This window comes from Poecilia reticulata, chromosome 13, assembly GCF_904066995.2.
Source record: "Poecilia reticulata chromosome 13, P_reticulata-male-v2, whole genome shotgun sequence".
Taxonomy (NCBI): domain Eukaryota; kingdom Metazoa; phylum Chordata; class Actinopteri; order Cyprinodontiformes; family Poeciliidae; genus Poecilia; species Poecilia reticulata.
In genome coordinates, this window is record NC_088842.1 from 1,227,941 (window position 1) to 1,249,574 (window position 21,634).

Below are 21,634 nucleotides of genomic sequence, written 5' to 3' on the forward strand. Positions count from 1 at the left end.
CACACACACACACACACACACACAGAATCTAGAGAGATCAATTAACCTGACGATCATGTTTTTGGGGGAAGCCATAAAGAACATGCAAACTCCATGCAGAAAGCCCCCAAGATAGGATTCGAACCCAGGACCTTCTTGTAAGACAACAAGGCTGCCAACTGCTCTACTGTGCAGCAGCTACATTAATATATGCAAATAAACAAATAATTCAAATCTTTTTTTTAAATTAAAAAAATAACCATTTTATTGGCTAAAATTCATAACAGAATTTCTATTTCTATCAAATGAAGAATCTGCAGATACATTTTTTTTTCTAACATGTTAAGAGCTGAGCTTTTTCTGCTTTACTTGGCAACAATAAAGTGAGGGATTGATCTGTAGATTGTTTTGTTGATTAATTTTATTATCTTGATTAACTGGATAGAAAAGGTGTTTAATAAGACTTTTTTCTTAATATAAATTTGAATTTGAATCTTTTCAGGAGTTCTGGGTATATATGGGACATATTTACAAACAGGTTGTTTTTTTAACTGTAAAATGAGTATATTTTTTGTTGAATTTTGGCTTTTGTCGTTCTTTTAACAATGGGCTTATTTTGAATCTGTATACTGCAGTTATTGATTAATCGATTATTTGAATAATCATTTCAAATAACCATTTCCTTAGTTTGAAGTTTTGAATTAGATTTTCATCCCACCAAACATCCCCACAGTTTAACACTCCAAATAGACGTGTGTGTGCTCCCAGCAGCAGAGGGCAGCAGACACGTAGGCTGAGCAAATGTTTTCTTTTCTCTCATCTCCACCTCGGGGATGGGCTCATTAAATCGTTTTTCCCATCTCCTCTTCTCTGATGAATTCTTCATTAAAACGCTCCTCTACAAAGACGTTCTGAAGGAATGCAATTAAATGGGTCTTGATGATCTCAGAGAGATGATCTTTTGCAGCTAAAAGCTCCCTGAACGCAGCCCACTGGAGCCTTTCCAGAGCGATAGCTCAGACAGAGAAACAGTCCACCAGTGAATAACAAAGGGAAGTCAGCCGCTTCACGGGGATTTAGATGTTCAAAGGAGCAGCTTACGCCTCTGGGCCACGCAGGGCCCTCTCGAGTTGGAGAATGAAATCTGTTGTTTAACAAGCCTTTATTGGAATCCTCATGAACAAAAATGTTGGAGATTGGGGGACAAACAGAAGCCCACGGTGGTGGCACACATGAACCCGACATGAGGGAATATTTGTCAGAGAGCCCGTACCAAAGTGTGACTTTCATATTGGTATAACAAAATCCGTTGTGTGTGTGTGTGTGTGTGTGTGTGTGTGTGTGTGTGTGTGTGTGTGTGTGTGTGTGTGTGTGTGTGTGTGTGTGTGTGTTTGCTCGGGCCAGGATATGTTGGGCTTTAGGTGGTGGATGTAACAGAGCCGCCTGCCTCAGGGTCTCTCTGTTCTTTAGTTAGTGGAGTTTCTAGACGTTTCTGAACACGGTCTTGGTGTGTTTCAAGTCTCGCGGGAGTTTGAGGAAGCCGGACACCACCGCTTCCTCATCGCTGAGCTTTACTGCCCCTCCCTGCATAGATCTGTGTTTCAGCTTTAATGTTTACTCTTCAGAAACTTGAAATACACCAGAGAGATTTGGAGTCTTCATGCGACAGGTAACCAATCAAAATGCAGAGTAAGATTTCATCAAAAACATCGGCGGATGCTTTGTCCCACTTAGGTTAGACGGAACCAGCTGTAATATCATTTCGTCAGGGATGAACAGACGTCTGGTTGTTGGGACAACAGACTGAATTACTGCCAACAGAAAACTGTATGTTGTGTTTTACCTCTGGTACATTAGATCAATGGCGGGGGGGCAGGAAGGTCGGTTCACCCAGGGCACCAAACAGGTTAGGGGTGCCTCTGCATTGGATCATTGACTTTTTAAAACAACTGTTGGTCTGGTGATGTAAAATTGTCTAATAGGAATAGATCAGCATTGACTGGCCAACAACCATTTGGTCTTTACCAGGCAAATGATAATATGAGGTCACAGTGTAGAAGAACTTAGTTGGCCAGAACAGAGGCCTGCTGGTATCCCAGGACAACACTTTTGGGATGAATTAGAGTGGAGACCATAAGTCACGCCTCCTCGCTCAACATCAGTGTCTGACCTTGCTAACATACTGCTAAACCTCACTGAAGACTTCCTAAAAAAGCTGAAATTCTTGTAGCTGAATGATTTATTAACCCATTGTTAACCTCAGATTGACTCAAATGCCACCAGCCAACCTCCATCTATGACCTATGTGCTAAATGAGGAGGGAAAACAAGCCGAACCCCAACCTCTCCACCACCTCTGCTGCCATGAGGTTCCTGGTTGGAGGTGCTGAGGGAGAGAAAGAGGAAGAAAGAGAGAGAGCGGGAAAAAGAGAGAGAGCTGTTTGAAGTACAGTAAAACACAGCTCCCTTCAGCTCCCAGATCAAAGGCAGAGGATAACCAACAGCCTGCTGTAATGAGACCACGATGACTTGAAATCACTGGGATGGCTCGATGCCCCCCCCAAACTACCACAACATCGTTATGAGAGACCGCAGTGGAACACCCTGAGAAAGACAACAGTATTCTAGCAATGTAGGTTTCTCTGGGAGTAAACTGCTGCTCGGTGTGTGATCTTGTTAGAGAACCAAAGCTGGAGACACAAAGCAGAACCATGAAGGGCTGAGAAGAATTATTATACATATATATATATATATATATATATATATATATATATATATATATATATATATATATATATATATATATATATATATATAATTTTTTTGATCTTCCGTTCACTAACAGTGGTGGACGACCAGCACAGGCAAATACATCTTATCTGTCTGGGTTAAATTTTATTTAAGCAGATGTAATGTACATGATTTATGCTCCCAGAGACATGTTCACAGGGTGACCAGACCAGGCCTGGAAAAATATTAGGATGGGTCAACAATAACAACAGAAACATAGCAGCCATCAGATGCCAACTGGTTGAGAGTGATGACAAAGGCTTTTCTTGTCTGTGCAGATGTATGTTTTTAAAGGTTTGGTTGGCTTTAGAGGCCTTTATTTGAGAGAGGTCAGACAGGAAAGTGTGTCATGAGAGAGGGGGAAGACATGCAGCAAAGGTCATCAGGCTGCGCTGAGGACTAAGGCCTCCTTACGTGGGTTAAGTTTTATCCCTGCACTGCCAGAGCACTCCAGTCCCACAAATATAAACATGTAGAGTTTCCTAAACGCTAACTGGAATTGTGTACTTTGTTAAAGCAAAGAATGATTTTCATTTCAGAAGTCAAGTATGGTGGATGACCTGTGATGCTCTAGGCCTGCTACTCTCCCTGAAGTCTCTGGACCTTTGTTGGAATGCATGGTTTTATGTTCTCTGATCATAGCCCTGGCAAATTTTACCTTAATTCTGAAAATGGGTCTTTTTTGGCTGTTTTATCAGGATGAAGACCCAAAATGTTTGACCGAGTGAACACAGAAATAGTCCACCAAAATAAAAAATGAGCTTCCTGCCATAGTCATTCAAATTACAGAGTAACACATGCTGTCCTGTTGGTGAATAGAGGTCATACAGAGTAATTTTGCCTAAATTATCTGTTAAAATGGGATTTTGTTCTCCCACCCCTGAATAAATATTGACAAATAAAGGTTTAATTTATCTCTTTTTTTGCCAGTAAGAGATTATGATCTTGGATAAAGATGAATTCATTAGAATGTTTTCACACATGAACAGTGCAACTACCACATAATTATGTAACGCAAATAAGAAATAATCAGTTTGTGAGGGAACCAAATGAACCTGATAGAAACAAAGATGTCAGTGTGAAGAAAAGCGACACATTTCCAGGGAAACACCATGATAAAAAATGATCACAACAGGAAATACACAGAGGGACATTTTCTGCTTCCACATGTGGAGGGTAGTTTATGTATTTTTTGCTGTGATAATGCCTGGTGCCACCGAGCCGAGAGCATTCTGACTCAGGCCAGCATCCAGCACCGGCTCCATCTCATCACACAGTCCAGGCAACAACAAGGCCAGGAGATAAAAACGCTGCTTTTAATTCTGTCAGTTTTCCTTAAACCTTTTCTGGCAAGAACATTTGTTGGTAATCACAGTTAGGTTTAGCACCAAGTCACAAGTTAGTGAATTTCAGAATTTACTTACAGAATCAATTCAAAGTAGAACAAAAAATTAAAATAAAGTACAAAATCTTGTGGCGCTTGAATCATAAAATAAGTTATCTGTATGTGGGTTCAAACAGAAAAAAGGACATGAACCATGAGCTCTTTGAAACAGTAGAATTCACACTTGTTTGTCTTCACTTCTGTAATGCTTTTCTCTCTTTTTTTAAACTAAATATATTTCCATGTAATAATTTTATCTAAACATATTGAATAGACTAGAAAGAACTTTTATTATCCTTCAGTGGTGAAATTCAGCAGTAAAGAGACTGTCAAGCCGAAGAACACAAAGATAAAATACCATAACAAAAACATTATTGTTAATAGACGGCACAAGGGCAATTTTACAGTATGAGAAAAAAATACATGTAATTTTTATCTCCAATTATTAATTATTTTATCTTATTATAAATAGCATTTTCAAATTCAAAAGGATGTGCAACTGAGTAGAATAATTTAACAAATTTACAAAATGAATATTTGGGAATTAAAAAAAAACCCAGCAAATTATTTACAAGAAGTGGAAAAATTTGCAAATAACAGCAACGATGTCAACCCTGCAAAACATCCAGGGATAACCATTAATCTTGTTTTCATCTAATAGCACGTCTTTTATTAAATGTCTATTCATATTCAGACAGGAGTGGAGTGAAATTAATTTCCTAACAATCACTTCCAGCTGGTGAAATCAGTGATTACAGCCGCTGTGCAGATCAGGAGGGATGGGATCTAATTGTCAATATTAGATAAGCGTTCACCAGCGTTATCATCACCATCTCACTGTCTAACATGCTCATATTAACTCCTGCTATAAAGCTAATTAATTACATTGTATAAGTGCCCCAGTGTGTGTGTGCGTGTGTGTGTGTGTGTGTGTGTCTGTCTGTGATCCTGTGAACTGTGCAATTACGGCTGGGTTTGCTGACGCGCCCGGCTCCATATCGTACAGATGAGAGGAGCAAGTGACATGCTGCCTTGCTTGTTCTCCTCAGGGAACATTTATCAAAACAATACAGCAGCCATCATTCAAACAGCTCTGCTCACTTTGAAGTCTCCCTGTCCTCTTGTTTTTTTAATCCTCATGCTTTTCCCATTGTAATCCCACTGTAACTGCAGGGATTCTTCCCCATTTGCAACAATTGTTCATACAAACACAAAAACAACGCGCGTGCACGCACACACACACACACACACACACACACACACACACACGCACACACACACACACACACACACACACACACACACACACACACACACACACACACACACAAAAGCACAATACATTGGGAGCAACTGGTTCAGTCGGAGGAGGCTGAATGTAAATGGGCTGCAGAGCTGGCGCTTGCCATGTGTCTCTGCCTCTGTGTTGCCAATCCCTGTAAAAAGTTAATGTAAGCAGGATTCACAGGGAGCTGGCGGTGATGAAATTATGGTGTAACTGATGCCAATGTGCCATAGCAGAGGAGTGCATGGCCGCTCACGTCTTTGAAGGAGGCTCTTCCCATCGCTGCGATGCTCTGCTGGAGAAGGCTGCTGCATGCCTTGTACAGTACAAACGGACAGATGGAGGGCAATACTGCACAAAGAGCGGGCAATCGTTTTACTGCATTTGAGTTTAAGCAATTCATACGTGGCTCCGCTATTGCGTTCAGAGCTGAAATAGTACGGGATGCATACAGATAATATGCAGTGTGTGGGGTAAACATGAAAGTGGTGGAGTTGTTTTTAATCCCGGCTGTTCAACTAAAATAAAATATGGAGCCTAAATATGAATAATCAAGTCAAAATGTTTGTTTTCCTCTGGAGCAATGACACAATTTAAAGTTAATTGTTATTGTCACCTTCTTAAAATAATGAAACTGTCTCTTTTCTTTTTTGCCAAAAGATAATTTAGGCTGAAAAAAAAAACTTTGTGAAAAGATGATTAGGTTATTTTAGACTAGCGGTTCTCAACGTGGGCGGTACCGTCCCCTAGGGGGCGTTCAGAGGACGGCGGGCGGCAGGGGGCGCTGGCGGACATTTTTACAAAAGGGGGGCGCTGGCAGGCCTTTGGGGGGCGTTTGGTCGAAGGTAAAGGTCACACCTTAAATGCACAACAATACCAGTTTAGACTTTGAGCAACTTGGTAAAACTGTATTGTGTAACATTAAACCATGCTTGGCTGCAACTGTATTGATGGCAGCTCTTCTTCTATTCAATGTTTGTAGCTTCTGTTAGCTTCTTGGTGCAGCTCCATTCACCTGCTACTGGTAGCTAAAATCACGACGCCCTCACTGTGTAAGGACCTGGAACTTTAGTTTTTCCACTGAAAGCTCTGGTTTGCACAATAAATGCCATGTGGGTGAAGTTTTATGGATGATACTCTGATGTCCCATTCTCCTGAAGGCAGCACAGAGCTGCACCACCAGAAACTGACAAACACTGAAGAGAAGAAGAGCTATGATTAATGTAGTTATAGTTCTATCCATGTTTTAATGTTGCAGAGCTCAGTCGTTTGCAAATAGATCAAAGTTTAAACTGGCATGTTGAACATCTTTTATCTGGTCATTTTGTGGAATATTTAATAACTAGAAAATGGCACAAAATAAGAATATTTTTCCACTCTGATTGGCTGCCGTTACCAAGTTTAACTTGAATGTTCATTGCATTTTTCGTAGACACCTGTGAAAATAATTTCTATTCCCATGACGTTTTTGTTCTCTGGTAAATTATTTTTGATGATAAATACAGAAACAAGCATAAAAATAAAAACATCTAGTGAAAGTAATATTAATGATAAAATAATAGTCAGTGCAAAGTAGCCTACAAATTCTTTGGTGGGGGCGGTGAGGGACCTGGATAAAGGCTGGGGGGGCGCTGGGCCAAAAAAGGTTGAGAAACACTGGTCTAGATCATATTTAAAAAATATTAGTTTGAAAGTCAATTTCATAAAGTGATGCTACAACAACAAATTATTTTATTGGGATTTCATGTGGTGACCAACACATAGTGCTATGTGAAGTTCAGAGAATCAGAATTATTTTTACCATCATAATTCTGAAAAGTGTGGCATGATTTTACTTTTAGCTCCCATTATGACTTTGTTGAACCACCTTTTTCTGGAATTCTGGAATTCCAGGCAGGGATCTGTGGGGCTTGCTGGGGTTCTAGATACACAATGCCCATCTGACATATTTGCCTCATCTTCTCTATAAAACTACTCAGGCTCCATCAGGTTGATCGGAAAGTGGTTGCTAACATCAATTATCAAGTCTTACCACAGATTCCTAATTTGATTTAGGCCTGTACATTTACTAGGTCAATCTAGTAGTTTTTTTGTCCTGACTATATTTCCACCCATCTTCACATCATTGCTGTTTGAGCAAGGCTTCCACACAGCCTGATGCTGCCACTGCCATGTTTCATTGTGTTGGTGTGGTGTGTTCAGGGTGGAATTTATTGTTAGTTTTTTTCATGTTTGCTTGGAAGACCCTGTTTACAAAACAATGTTAGGACAATGAGGCCCAAATCTATTGTTGTGTTTTGACCTCTTGTACTTTGTTTAGCTGGACTGAAGACACAAATGTCTTTCAGGGCTGTAAAGGTCGCTGACCCCTGGTTTATGTGGACAGTCGCGTCATGGTAGGCTTCCGACTGTCTTTCCATTTTCAGATGGTTTTGATTGAACAGAGGTCTTCATGGTGCTGTTTATTTTTCTCGCATGTTCTCCAGTAACCCTGTGAGGCCTTCACAGAACAGCTACATTTATACTCACAATAAATTACACACGGATGGATTCTATTTACTAATTAGGTGTCTTCTGTTGCTCACACTGCATCTTATTTAGGAGCAATGAGACCAAACGCTTGCCAGACTTTTCAGATTTTTTTTTTTTTCAGTGTAAAACATTTAAAAACCAGTAAGCTGTTTGTCTTCAGCATGTCTCTAATGTGCTGTTTTGTGCTCGTCTGTTTGTGGTTGTAATTGTGCGCTCCCACTCCATAACTTTTCCTGATCCTTGTGACCCACAGAGACTCCAAATTCACACACAGCTCACCAAAAACAGCTGCTGTCTGCAAAAACACAGCGCATGCAAAACAACGTGGGGGTGTGCAGGAGCGCTGAGGGGGAAGGCCGTAAAAGCCCACAGCTCCAGGAATGCCAAAACCCTGTTTCTGAGGGGGGTTGATGAGCCACTGTTGCCTATTACTATAGCAACAGGAAGACCTGGCTGCTTCAATCAGCTCCTGGTTTGTCGGGCAGGCAGAGGATAGGCCAGGGAGCCGGGTGGGGAGACATCTTAGTTTTGCTAATGAGGCCAGCGGGACTGGCTAGGTGTCATCCTGACTGTACGACCTCAGCAGCATCGTCGCCTGTCATGATGCCCGTCATGCTGGGGAGGTCAGACACACACACACACACACACACACACACACACACACACACACACACACACACACACACACACACACGCAGGCAGGTAGGCAGACAGCCAAAATGAGAATAGTGATCATTAAAATACAGCCAGTCATCATCACTTTTCACCAGGACCAACACATTCAATCTGCTGGAGAGACACAGAGAACAACACATACAACATTCATGAATGGGTTTATTGTTTTAATGATTCACTAAAGCTCATATTTTAATTATATGAAGGCCATGTGACATGACATTCAGTCCATGCATTGTGACATAAGGAAGAACGCTTATGCGTTTCCACTGTTGTGGGCTGTTATTTACTGCCTTTCAAATTCATCTGCACAATTTATATTTTCACAAAAAAAAAAACCCCAAAAACAGCACCTCTTAATTTTGGGATTTTTATGTATCACACATAACCAAAATGATCAGGCCATTCTGAAAATGATTTATATCTGCCCTCAAGTATGCAAAGCACACAGCAGATTCAACATTATCATTTATAAAATAAGAGAAACCAATGTTTAGACAGTTGTTTGTAAAAAAAAAAAAACCAAAACAAAAAACAACTAAGCACACTTCATTATTCAGCAGCCTTTAGAGCACCCTGTCACAGATTTGTCACTTTAGTGGAAAATTGAGTGCAAGGAGAAGTTTGATAGTAAAAGCAGCAAAAGCCAGTTGGGAAAATCAAATCCTTGACTTGACACTGAGTTAAGATAGGGATGGGCGATATGTACTTAGAATTTTATGGAGATATTTTGTGGTAATGTGATAATGATAGAGATTGTGATTAAAAAAAAGCTTATTTTTTAATTTTTAAGGAAATGTATGACAGTATTCATAGATTCACAAGCACAAATATTGTTCTTGAAAACATTTCTATCTGCAACAGGCTCTATAAGGACACCACTTGCACACAGTAATTACATCTAATCATATTTTCAAATTTACTGATATTCATTGAAGCTCTTGTGTAACAAAGTGGAGAAAATAGCAAAAATAACATTTGTGATCAAACTGCAAACTCAGCTTAAAAAAAACCACACAAAAAAACAAATAAAAAACATCAATACCTGAAATTTATGATGACAATAATGAATCTGAATTCTTATCAGGATAAAAAAATATCATGGTAAAGGATAAACAACGTGATAAATTCCCAGCTCTACGTCAGAACCACACAGGTTTATCAAGGACCTGAGTTTTACAGTGTCAGTATCACACCTGTCCTGCTGCTGTGCTCCTGTGGAATCACTGCTACGTTTTCAGTTTCTCTCTGCATTTTGGTGGTGTTTGGTTGGTAACTGAGGTCCTCTGATTGGGGGGAGCAGGTCTTTAAAGGGGTTTGGCTCATTTGACTCAGTGCAGTGTGAAACTCAACTGCAGCAGCTGAAAAATGAAGTAAATGTTGCAACTTTGGTTCCCAAGTGAACAGAGTCTACTGGACTGTGACTCAGCTGCGGAGCTGGAGGCTTTAAATCATGGCCTAACGTCTGTGATGTGTTTCTACCTGAAAGAAATCTGAATTCATGTTAGGAGAGGAAGTCAGAAGTTTAGAAGAGAATGAACGTTGACAGAAATTATTGTTCATTTTCCTCATTCACTGAAGTCAGTCACTATGATCCCTGGTTCCAGACAGAAAACACGAGAAATATGTTCTTTTTATTTTAATTATAAGACCAGGCTTTTAACCGTTTATACATTTCACTTAAATATCATTAATACATTTACTATTAAAAAGCAACATTTATTTATTGTCTGTGTTAATGTGTTGATAGAAACACATTAACACAGACAAAGTGAATAAAGCAGCAGTTACCATGGTGCTTATAGCGTAAGCTAATTTGTGTCCCTGGATTGGCTTTTCTAAACAATATATCTAAAAAGTATTCAGATGCAATAATATTAAAAGTATAAAAGTTGATATTGACAACATATGCAAAATCATACATGTGTATGTTTATTATTTTTGCTTATTTTTTCTGGTGCCTTATTTTATTACTCATTGGACAGGAATAAGGACAAAGACAGAGAGACGCACAACAAATGTCTGTTTTTAATAGAACAGAAAAGTTGAAGGAAAATATGAATATTAATTTTTTTCCCCACTCAAATTAACATTTTTCTAATGCCTGACAGATATAATTATTGGACCATGATGTGTTCAAGAATGTGGAACAGAACTGATGTAAACACTGATGGTAGATTATGTATAAACAAGAAAACCTCAGAAAGATTGTAATTCATTTTACTGAAGTGCACACTTGTATCTTCCACGTCATAGAAAAAAAAAAGTCCCCTGATTGTCTTGGATTGCATTTGGAAAGTTTTCACAGCGCTTAACTTCACTTCCACATTTTATTTTCCATATTCCACCTTTTTCCACATTGTGAGAATGTGGAAAAAAGTTGAGATTTTTTGCAAATGTATTAAATGGTGTACACAGTTGATTGGAAAGGCACACACCTGTCAATAACAGGTTCCACAGTTGACAGTGCAGGTCAGAGGTCAAACCCCAAGTATGAAAACAAATGAATTACCTGTAAATCTCAGAAACAGTATTGTCTTGAGGCACAAATCTGGAGAAAACTGTTAAACCACTGTTATCAGCTTTCAGATTTATTTCAGTATTTTGACATATATTTTATAGGTGACTCTCATATCCATTTTTATTAAACTCAACAATCTTTAGATCTTCATCCTCCTACAGTTTTTAGGAGTTGAGGCCAATTTTCTATAATATACAGGGACTCTAATCTATTAAATATGGTTGTCACGTTTGGCTAAAATTGTTCTTTGTGGATGTTTAGATGTCTGGAAAGGTTTGAAATCATTTGTCTAATTGTTGGTAATTCTTACTTAGATGATTTTACGGTTGCAAATTATTTTAAAACTAAGCCTTGGTAGTGTATGTTGTATTTTTTGCTTGCTTTATAAGCACGTTGAGGTGTCTCATTCTCTCTAGGCTATTGACTGTTTCCAACTGTTTTTTGTTCAGTTTATTATTGATTAATCTAACTAACTAAAGCCATCAGAAGGTATTAGAAGCTACTGTCTACAAGAATATGTTTTTATTCTTAGCATACAGCTGCTTGCTACTCAACACCTTTTCTGTGACGTTTCAAAATTGTCTAAATCTTAAAAAGAATAAAGACCAGTTAAAGCCCTGTACACTTGTTTACCACACAATCATCAATATATATATATTTTCTTTCAATCATATTTTTAAAGATACATTCACTTATATGACTCCTGTTAAAAGCTGAGACGTTTTGAGAGGACGTTTGTGTGGAGGCCTTTGTGCTGGGTCTGTCTGCATCCAGCTCTCACACTGTAAGAACATTTATGGGAAAAGACATCACTGACTAAAACAACCCTTCATTATCAGCTCATTTTCATCTAAGAAATAGTGCGCCATAAAAATGAACATACACACAAACGTGTCTCTGTGCTCAAATTCTGTCATCGATCAAAGAAAGGACTAAAAACGGGTAATTTTTTTTACTTAACTAGCTTATGACAGCTGATAAGGCTGATCCAAGTTATTTTTTATTTATGTAAATTTCAGATTTTTTTCCATTTCTTGTAATGTACTCATTTCCTTTATTATTAGTAGTATTATTATTATTATTTATGTGATAATGACCAATACTATGTATCAAAATAAACAAATGAATAATTTAAAAAATCCTTAAATGACATAATTTGGTATTTAAAACATTAAAATAAATACCCACTTCTGTTTTCTTTGGGGGAAAAAAAAAAACTAAGGCATGAAAAAATAACTAGGATCAAAAATCTGTAAAAGAAAAAATCTGAATTCCTTTAAAATGTTTAGTAAAGTGATTGTTACTTTTTTGTTTAGATTTGCTTTTACTTTTTTCTTAAAAAGTTCAAATTTCTATGAGTCCAAAATACATCCACACGTGTTACACCAAATATTAAAAACTAATTGAGGGGAAAAATAGCATTTGCTGATTATGTGTCATTCCAGGAGCAGGAGAGTTTTTCCTCCTTCCCCACGCACCACTATTTCTGACCCACAGTCCGCCAGGCGCTGGTCGCTGGTCCCAGGTTGGTGTTAATGCCTAATGATTACCAATCAGAGAATAAGTGATGGCAGGGCCAATAGGAATAGAAAAGTTCCCCCTGATAAACCAATGATGGGGCCACAATGTTACAGCGTTCAGCGAATCCCTTGCGGATCTGATGCAACAGGACTGCAACTAAAGTTACTACTCCGAACTGCAACATGATGTCCTTCCGCAGAAACGCACCCGAAACTAGTGCTGGGTGTTCCATCTGCTCGACATGTTCATTATTCATCCACACTGTCTGTTTTTTTAGTTTTTAATTAAATAGTTTGATTCTCGCGTGAAGAGAACGTGAATTAAATAGGTAACTAAGGAGTTTTACAGACGGTTATTAGCTTTCTAATTTTACGAACTACAAACATCCGTTTAGGCTTCTTTAACAACTTTTAAATCTTATGAAAGTAAAAAAAATACCTTTAGAAAAGCGAAATTAGATATTCTTGTGAGGAAGGATGACTTTTCTTGAAAAGAAAGTAAAAGAAACACCATGGTATTGACATAAATTGGAGCAGCACCTGTCGGACGGGCTCGTGCGGTTGACGCAAACAGCCCGAGGTCTCTGGATAATAGGAAAGTCCCCGGCTTCATGACGTAACGACCGCGAGAAGTCTGGAAACTGCGGATTAATCTCCAGCTAGGTGATCAGGTCTGGGCATTAGGAGTTGGAGAAGTAGCGGATTTAAAAACTTTCTGTCTGCAAGTCTGTTCGTGGTTCTAGCGCTTCATGAAGAGTCCCTGAGTTCCAAAAGCGAAATAATGGCTCTTTGAACGGCGTCCTCCTTCTGCGACGTTAAGCTTCGACTGCTTTGCTCCTACAAAACAACAGAGCAAGTATGGGGTGAGTACTGCTTTGGAGGAGCAGAGGAAAGTTAGCAGGGAAACAACAGCTGTTAGTTAACAGTTACTGTTAGACATTCGAACACTTTGTTTTACTGATTGGTTAGTGTAGTTATTAACTTGACACGCTACTTTAATTGATATTTCTATTTATAACGATTATTAGATTTTTTTTTTAAATTAAAAATAATTTTTTCAGTTTATAACAAAAATGGTATACTAAGAAACCCCAGGCATGTGTTTCACTTTGGTTTACTAGTAAACTTTAAACTCTAAATATTTTTGTTCTACAAACCTGTTATTCCCAAACTTAAACAGTTTGGTTTTACTTTTGTTATTTGTTTAAGTTTTTTTAAAATTAAAAATACATATTTAATTTTTTGTGTAGAGCTTTTTCTCAAGAAATGATTTTTTTATTAAACGCCATAAATCCAATACACCCTTCACACTATAAAATTATAGGTCAACAACAGATTAAATTTAAGAGAATTAATATGAGATTATTTAAACTTAAAAAACTATGTTTAGCCATTTTTAAATTGACTCTTTTTGTCGTACATTATTATGAATTATTAATTGATATGCAATTCGATATTGTGGGTTTTAACAGCTTTCGTAAAAATTTTCACAGATCTACAGTTAATTCCACAACTCTCGCCTCCAGCCAGCACATGGTTTGTGCTTTTGGACAACACGATCGAAGCAGTCGACACGATGGCGGCATCGATCCTTCGCAAGAAAATTCCCCCCATTTCCACAGGCGAGCTCGGCTCTCCCCCTCTCCCACAGGCTAACCATAGCCAATCACGGCTTAGGACGGGGGCGGAGCCAGCGGAGATGCAGCGCTTAATTGGTGAGTTTTGCCAAGACGGTTTTTTATTTTTCCACATCCCGAGGTCGGAGCCGCAGTGCAGCACGGGGGCTAATGTCGTACAGTGAGTACTGCTAAGTGGATTTTTATCGAATGCAGACGATGCTGTTCAATCATTTTCAGATGATCGGTTAGTTGTTCGCTTGGATCTTATCGGATGTGTTGCTTGCTTTTGATTTAAGCCTTTTCAAATTGATGCTCACTTTTGATATTTTATACGTTTTTCTATTTTTGTCATTTTTATTGTGCATATTTTATTCAAACAATTGCAACAAAATGGATTTCTTAAAAAAATTTTTAACACATTCTTATGATTTTGTGTCACATTTTTTCTAGGTGATGGTCACTCTGATTGGATGACAGAGAAAGTTGATTTGTCTTCATTTGTGTCAACGACCGAGTCTTCTCCGAGCTCATCTCTTCCACCCTCGCCGTTAGAACAAGATGTCAAGGTGCCCTCGGATCTGGAGGTTATGACCTCCCTACTGCAGGAGGAGCTGGCTCAGCTGGAGGACTACTTCCGCTCCGAGTCCACATCCACCACAAATAAGTTGGAAAAATCCTCAAAATGTGACAAGGTTTCCCAAGCAATGGGCTCCCAGTCTTATTATCAGTTACCCTATGGCTCATACGGGACCAGCCAATCAGAAACCAGCCCTGTGGTAGTTACCTTGGCAACAGGGGAACTGGACCTGGCCAGCTTCTGTGGCGGTCCCATCAGCAGAACCAAAATTGCACGGCCCGCCCCGTACAGCTACCACCACCGCTACCACCACAACAATGGGCGCAGGATCCTGGGCGAGTCTGTGAAAGTCGGCGACGAAGTGGGTCTGGAAACGTGGGGCTCCAGGGGATGTTACTCAGGGAGCACAGAGTTTTCCGTGAACCACTACTCCACACTGAAAACCGTGAGCAAGAACAGCATCGGGAGCGTGAAGAAGGTGAGAGAATGTGCTTTATCGTTGAAGGAGGAGGAGAGTTACTGTTTTTCCGAAGGAATGTTTTGCAGCGAAGAGATTGCCAGAGGTTTCTGCTTGGGTGGCTCATACGACGGCCACCACAAGCGAGAAGGACAGCTGATGCACAATGTGAAGGTCAATGTAAGTTATGACAGCGCGGGGCTTGAGGTCTTGCACTGCAGCAAGGATGGCGGACTCTCTGGAAGTCTTCCCCAAGAGACAATGGTGGCCGGCGACAGCTACTTCCATCAGTCCATGGCCAGCACGGATCCGTACCATAGCTTTATAGGAGACCTAGACCAGCCGGCTCAGGCACAGGCTGTGGAGCCCCAACACGGCCACTACCTCTATCCAGAATGCCTTGCGGACCAAAGCTACGAATGTCTGTCCAGAGGGGAAGGCGAGGGGCCACTGCTGGGTGCCCCCATACACCGCCCCACCCAGAGGTTAAAGGACGAGCCCTGTTCCATGAAGCCAGCCCTGGTGATGGGAGCAGGTTCCCTGGATACCAGCAATGGAGAGAGGAAGCAAAAGAAGAGAGACCAGAACAAAACCGCTGCTCACAGGTAAGCAACATCCTTCACTTTATTGTTTCCTTAGAAAGCATGCTCCAACCTTGGAGAACAGTTGAATCAAGACAAAGTGATAAACTAGGTTTAAGAGATAGGATGAACTCGGAGCATGAGTGATCATCTGGGTGCACCCAGACCCAGGGCTGGTGTGTGATCATGGTCCCATCTATCAAGCAAAGACGATTTCGTCTTTTCCAGGATGGCTTGATTGTTACATAGACCACAGTGCTTTAACTGTTCCTGTGGAGTGTAGGAGGGGATCGGAAAGCCCCTCACTGGCTGCCAAATTCTGCTCCTCCTAGCTAATTCTGTCAGGCTGTTTGGGCTGAACTCAGAACTGTAGATGAAAACTTAGGATAGTGAAGGGACCTTGACTCATGAGTAAATTTGCAAGGCAGCAAAAATCAGTAGATGCAACCTAATCCTCCCCCGCCCACCCCTCACCCCTCTGATCCTGTTACAGGTACAGGCTGCGTAAGAGGGCGGAGCTGGACTCTCTGGAGGAGGAGCTGCATGGCCTCGAGGGACAGAACCGGGAGCTACGTGACAAGGCGGAGTCGGTGGAGCGAGAAATCCAGTACGTTAAAGATTTACTGATCGAGGTGTACAAAGCTCGCAGTCAGCGGCTCAAACAGGATGGCAGTGCCTGAAGACGCCCCCCTCAAACACCCTCCATCCCCCACTACCCCAACCTCACCCTCCGCTCACCTCAACCACCGTTCCTTCCAGCCAGCACAGAGAGAACAATCACGCCAAGAGCACCGACCGGTTTTTGTCTCAGCACGATTGAAAGGATAGTTGCATGATCCTGGTAGTTCATATCCAGAAAAACAAAAAAGAAAGACAGAACAGAAAGAAACTTTGTCCTGAAAAAGAGAGAGAGAAAAAGAGAAGTGTGGAAGTGGGTGAGTGAACTGTGAGAAGCCTTAGTGAGGTGGCTTCGTGAGGAGATGCCGAACTTGTCCGTGACCACTGTGATCCGAACTGAACTCACAGCCTTGTGACGATGCGCCGATGGATCGTCATCGCTCTCTGGATTCGTGGTAGTGATTCGAAATTTGCTTGTCGTTTTTTTTGTGACACACATCGGCAGCATCAAGGCAGACTCATACTAAATATATATATTTTATTTTATAATTTTATTTTTACCTGATAACTTATCGTTTGGTTAAAACAATCAAATTAATAAAGGGGATTGCTGGCGAAAGTGTGTAACATGTTTTATGAATATTCACTACTGCAGACATTTAGAGATTTTGTATTGCTAAACTGTTGAGTACTTCCACCTGTCCTCCCCCTTCCTCTCCACTGAGATACCCGATGCATGTTTGATTTTGGAAACGCATGTGCGAGTGTTATTTGAAGGCAATATTATGTTAACTGCATGGCTTCAAGATCTTCACTTCGCATCAGTTCTCTGTCCAATCAGCCTACGACCTTTCTCTCGTGTTGTCCCATTGGTGCAATTCCCGCTCAGGTTTTTGGTTTCCTGGACGGAGAGCAATTTAGCCCCCTTTTTTTTACTCCTCTCTATCTGCCCCTTGACTTTATTTCGCGGACACACAATCACCTACCGAGGCAACTATGATTGTTGTCGACTTCCTGGGAATTTTGTTGTCAATCAGCTCAATTTGATGTAACTTTAAGATTCAGGTCCTTTTTTTATTATTGGATGTCAATGTCAGGAAATTTCTTATTCATCAGGTAGATTACAGCCAAATAAACCAGTTATGTGGTGTCACTCATCTCTGCCTTTGGACTGTTTTTGTTTCGGCTGCGTGGTGCTTATCAGACGTTTGTCTTGCAGTCATCAGAATGCTTACGTCAGCATTCTGATGGCTGCATCAGAATGCTGGCTGCAGTGACCAGGTAGGGTTTAGGGGTAGGGTTTGGGATTAGGGTTGCACACATTGAGTAATATCACAAAGAGCAAAATCATAAAGAAATGCAGGCTTTGATTGACAGCTTAGCTTAATAAACTGTTTTCCTTAAGAATTCTGATCTGATATTAAATCACTTTGTCCAAACGACTCAATTTGGGGGTGAGGAAGCATGGCTGATCCAGCTGCCCCTACCCCCAACAAAAAAGACATTTACCCGCTTTGTTCATTCATCACGATGGTTTCCCCATGGGGCCGAGTGGAATTGTATCAAGCTGCAGCTGTCAACAGACAACAGAAGTTGCCTATCTTATCTGCTACAGCTTGAAGAGGTTGTTTGCGTGTGTGTGTGCGTGTGTGAAGGCGGGTGTGTGTGAAATCTCTTGGTATCTCCCCTAGCAGTTGTAGGCCTTTCAAGTGAATGAGGCAATATCGCACAATACTTGCCGGAGACGGAGAGAGACGCAAAGTGAAGTGTGAGAATGAGAGCGAGCTGGGCTGACAGAGAATGTCATTAAAGCCTCTCGCTTCCGTTTGTTTGGGGGGGGGGAGAAAAAAAAACTGACAAAGATTCACAAGACTTCAGGCTTCATTATAACTCAACATTGATTTGTTTCTGTTTGTGTAAGATATGACATGGAAATGAATACCAAATGGATTCTCATGTTGAAGCTTAGAGTCTCATTACCACTGGCGAACATCGTAATGATGTGTGTAAATAAATTAAAATAAAAGTGAACAGATGAAACGTGAGTTTGTGGTTATTTCTATGTCTGTGTTGGTGGCGGATCAGAGCAGAAAGGTAAAGCTACAATAAATATGTGCCTGAATTTAGGGTTTATGATGTGTTTACAGGCAGAAATTGATCATTGCTCACTAAAAATATATTTAAGCTTTTCTTGTCTTTTTAAATTTTGACACAAATGCAAGGAACATTCTCAATGTACAGGACACACCTATAAAAACAGGGTTTTTATGCAGTCTGGAATCTCCACTGGTCATTTTCTCCAGGTTTGGATAAAAATAGAAAAACAAAACCCCCAAGTACTGAAACATTTTTGATTTCCCAAACGTTTTCTTAATTCTATCACCAAAAAGACAAAATCTGAATTTTGAAAGCAAAAGAAAAAAAAATAATTCTTTACTTTTTAGGTATCATATTTTTGTTATTTGTCTGTTGGCTGAAACATTTAACCATGATTTTATTTTATGTTAGACTAGTTGAAAATTGATCTATTTTAATACTAATTAATCTAAAAACATTTTTAAAAGATATATTTTTCAATTTTAGGTATCTGAATTTAATCAGGCTTTTTTTTTAAACGTAAAGGCTGAAAAAAATACTTAGAAAAAGAAATTGATTTTAGATAATCTAACTGAGTGAGATAACCCACAGTTAATTTAAAGTGGATAATGTAGCTTTTTTTGGCATCCAAGAATTAGATAAGGTTATGGCTTACTTTTACAAACGGATTATGTATTTTTTTTTTTTTAAGTAGAAAAAAAAACTTTAAAATTTGAGTCTGGAAAAGTATAGAACTTCCAGATAATCAAAGTGTAGAAACCCTGTAAAAAAGAACAAAAATAAAATCATATAGTGAGAACATTTATCTTGGAATCATGAGTAAAATATTTCGTGTTGCTACAATGTCAACACACATCTCCACCACCAGGTGTCACTCTAAGCTTTAAAAGAGCCTCACGTTTTCTTCCAATGCCCCAGTTCGGTAAGATTAAACAGACAGCGGTGTCACAGTGGCAAAAAGCTGTAAAAGAGCTAAGTTGTTTATGTAAAGAATTAAGATAAAAAAAAAGTCATGCTTTTTTTTTTGAGAAGGAAAAATGATAAGGTAAAAACTAGAATCAAAATAACATACATTTATTTTCAGTCTCTTTGAGTACTTTGTTCAGCATTTTTCTGTGCAATTACAACTGTAAATTTCCAGCTTTGCACATGTAGCAACTGAATAATGCTGAAAATTCTTATATCTGGTCTGTTCTGCAACCCAGAACCAGAACCAAACATGGAGAAGCAGCACACAGCTTCCATGCTCCACAAACCTGGAACAAACTTCCAGAAAACTGCTAAACAGCCAAAATACTGAGTTACTTAAAACCCACCTGTTTAGACTGCTTTTGATATTAAATGTTTAAAACTTATTTGATGTTGATAATTTTAATGATGACAGGACAAAAAGTAATGCTTACTACTTGTGTCATATGACTCTGAGATGTTTTTATGATGTAAAGCGCTTCTTACTGACATGTGCTACACAAATAATCCTTACTTGGATTTAACGTTCTCCTTCCTGGGCCTGTCAGTTTTGGTGGACAGCCAGTTGAGCTGCAACTCCTTCAGTTTTCGGATGAGGAACTGAACAGTGAACAAAGAGACTTTCAGCTGTACAACACTGAAGAATAAAATATATAAATGTCAAGGTTAAAAACAATGTGATTTTTAGTGTAGGTCACTGTCGTTTGAGTTGCCACAAATGTGCTTTTGAGATGTTTTAGGTGCACTTTCTACACTCGGAGAAGATTTAAAAAGTTAAAATCTAAAATTTGTTTCACATTATGCAAAAAAAAAATAATAATCCAATATATTTTGTAAATATCACTGCTCATCTGTTAGAAAAATGTCTAGCAATAGTTACAGCATGTAAATGAATTGATTTGTTGCTGTTATGCTGAGAGGTGTGGTGTGGAAAGAGAAGTCACTCAATCTTGGCTGTACAGAAAAACAAAGCTTATTTATTGAGTCTGATGTAACACAGCAGATTGGGAAAATGGCAGCCCTCCTCCCATCAGTCCTCCTGCTACATCGAGCAGTTCACCTATTTACTTGTTAAACCCCGCCTTCTCAATTTACATCAGCCAATCACCTCAGCCTTCCAGAGTGGGGAGCAGCTAACTGAGAGGAAAGGAAGTTAACTTTTACACACACAATGTGAACACTTATTTATCAATTATAAAATATCATGCAAACATTTTATGTATGCAAATGCACAATTTACAAATCATTTTAATCTTTTCATTATTTTAACTTCAACCAATCAAACTGCAGCTCTTATCACAGCTGGGTTTCGGGTGGGGCCTCCTCTTTAGCATGGGCTCAAGATGGCTGCCATAAAAGACACTCACAAGATAAACATTTCAACCCCACAACTAAAAGGCTAATTTACTCTCTCTAGAACTAAAAAGAAGGTTAGAGATAAATTGTATTGCTACTCAACAGCTTTCCAACAGATTTTATTAGTGCACTGTCTCCTGATTTCTAAGAATATGCTAATATGCTGCAATAAAAAAATTTCAAATACATCAAATGTGCTTACTAATTAGTTAGTGCTTCCATATCAAGTTATTCAAATTCCTGAACAGATGCTTGAGGTTAAAAGAAAGTACACTTTCTATGGGTTCTATTTGAATATTTTTTTTACTGTTTTGAGTTTTAGTTAATTATTTTATCTGTTTCTTAGTAAGTTTAGTTGGGTGTTACTAGCTTAGCTAGTTGGTTGAGTAAAATGTTCTAACTGTAAAGTTGAATTCATTTTGTAAATAAACTATTTTAAATAAGTAATCTGTGCTCATTCCATCAATGTGTAGCTTCTTGCTGTTCAGATAATGCGAATGCAGGACTGATCTCTTATCAGACAGGCGTTTTTAAATAATAACTGTCGATGTTGAAATAGGTTGATTTCAGACGTTTTTTGGATCTTGGTCACATGAGAGCTGCTCCAACTCCAAAACACCTAGACTCTTCAAAGGTAGACTAAATTATTCTCAACTAATAGCAGAATATTTTAAT

General features: G+C 39.3%; 1 protein-coding gene across 3 annotated transcripts; it reads left to right on the forward strand.

Annotated features, from left to right (window-relative positions):
* The first annotated feature begins 12,803 nt into the window (after window positions 1–12,803).
* On the forward strand, window positions 12,804–17,694 carry atf5b (activating transcription factor 5b). Of its 3 annotated transcripts, XM_008425139.3 has the most exons (4): window positions 12,804–13,548; window positions 14,179–14,400; window positions 14,755–15,943; window positions 16,413–17,694. In XM_008425139.3, the coding sequence occupies exons 2-4, from the start codon at window positions 14,262–14,264 to the stop codon at window positions 16,597–16,599; spliced, it is 1,515 nt and encodes a 504-aa protein (XP_008423361.1). In that variant the 5' UTR covers window positions 12,804–13,548; window positions 14,179–14,261; the 3' UTR covers window positions 16,600–17,694. The 3 variants fall into 3 exon arrangements, with proteins under 3 accessions (XP_008423361.1, XP_008423363.1, XP_008423362.1); XM_008425141.3 differs by lacking the exons at window positions 12,804–13,548; window positions 14,179–14,400 and adding an exon at window positions 14,411–14,482; XM_008425140.3 differs by lacking the exons at window positions 12,804–13,548; window positions 14,179–14,400 and adding an exon at window positions 14,459–14,548.
* Window positions 17,695–21,634: the final 3,940 nt, after the last annotated feature.

Coding starts and splice junctions, on each gene's coding strand:
- atf5b (XM_008425139.3), top strand. CDS start 14,262: ATGGCGGCATCGATCCTTCGCAAGAAAATTCCCCCCATTTCCACAGGC. Junction 14,401..14,754: donor GGAGATGCAGCGCTTAATTG/GTGAGTTTTGCC, acceptor CATTTTTTCTAG/GTGATGGTCACTCTGATTGG. Junction 15,944..16,412: donor AACAAAACCGCTGCTCACAG/GTAAGCAACATC, acceptor ATCCTGTTACAG/GTACAGGCTGCGTAAGAGGG.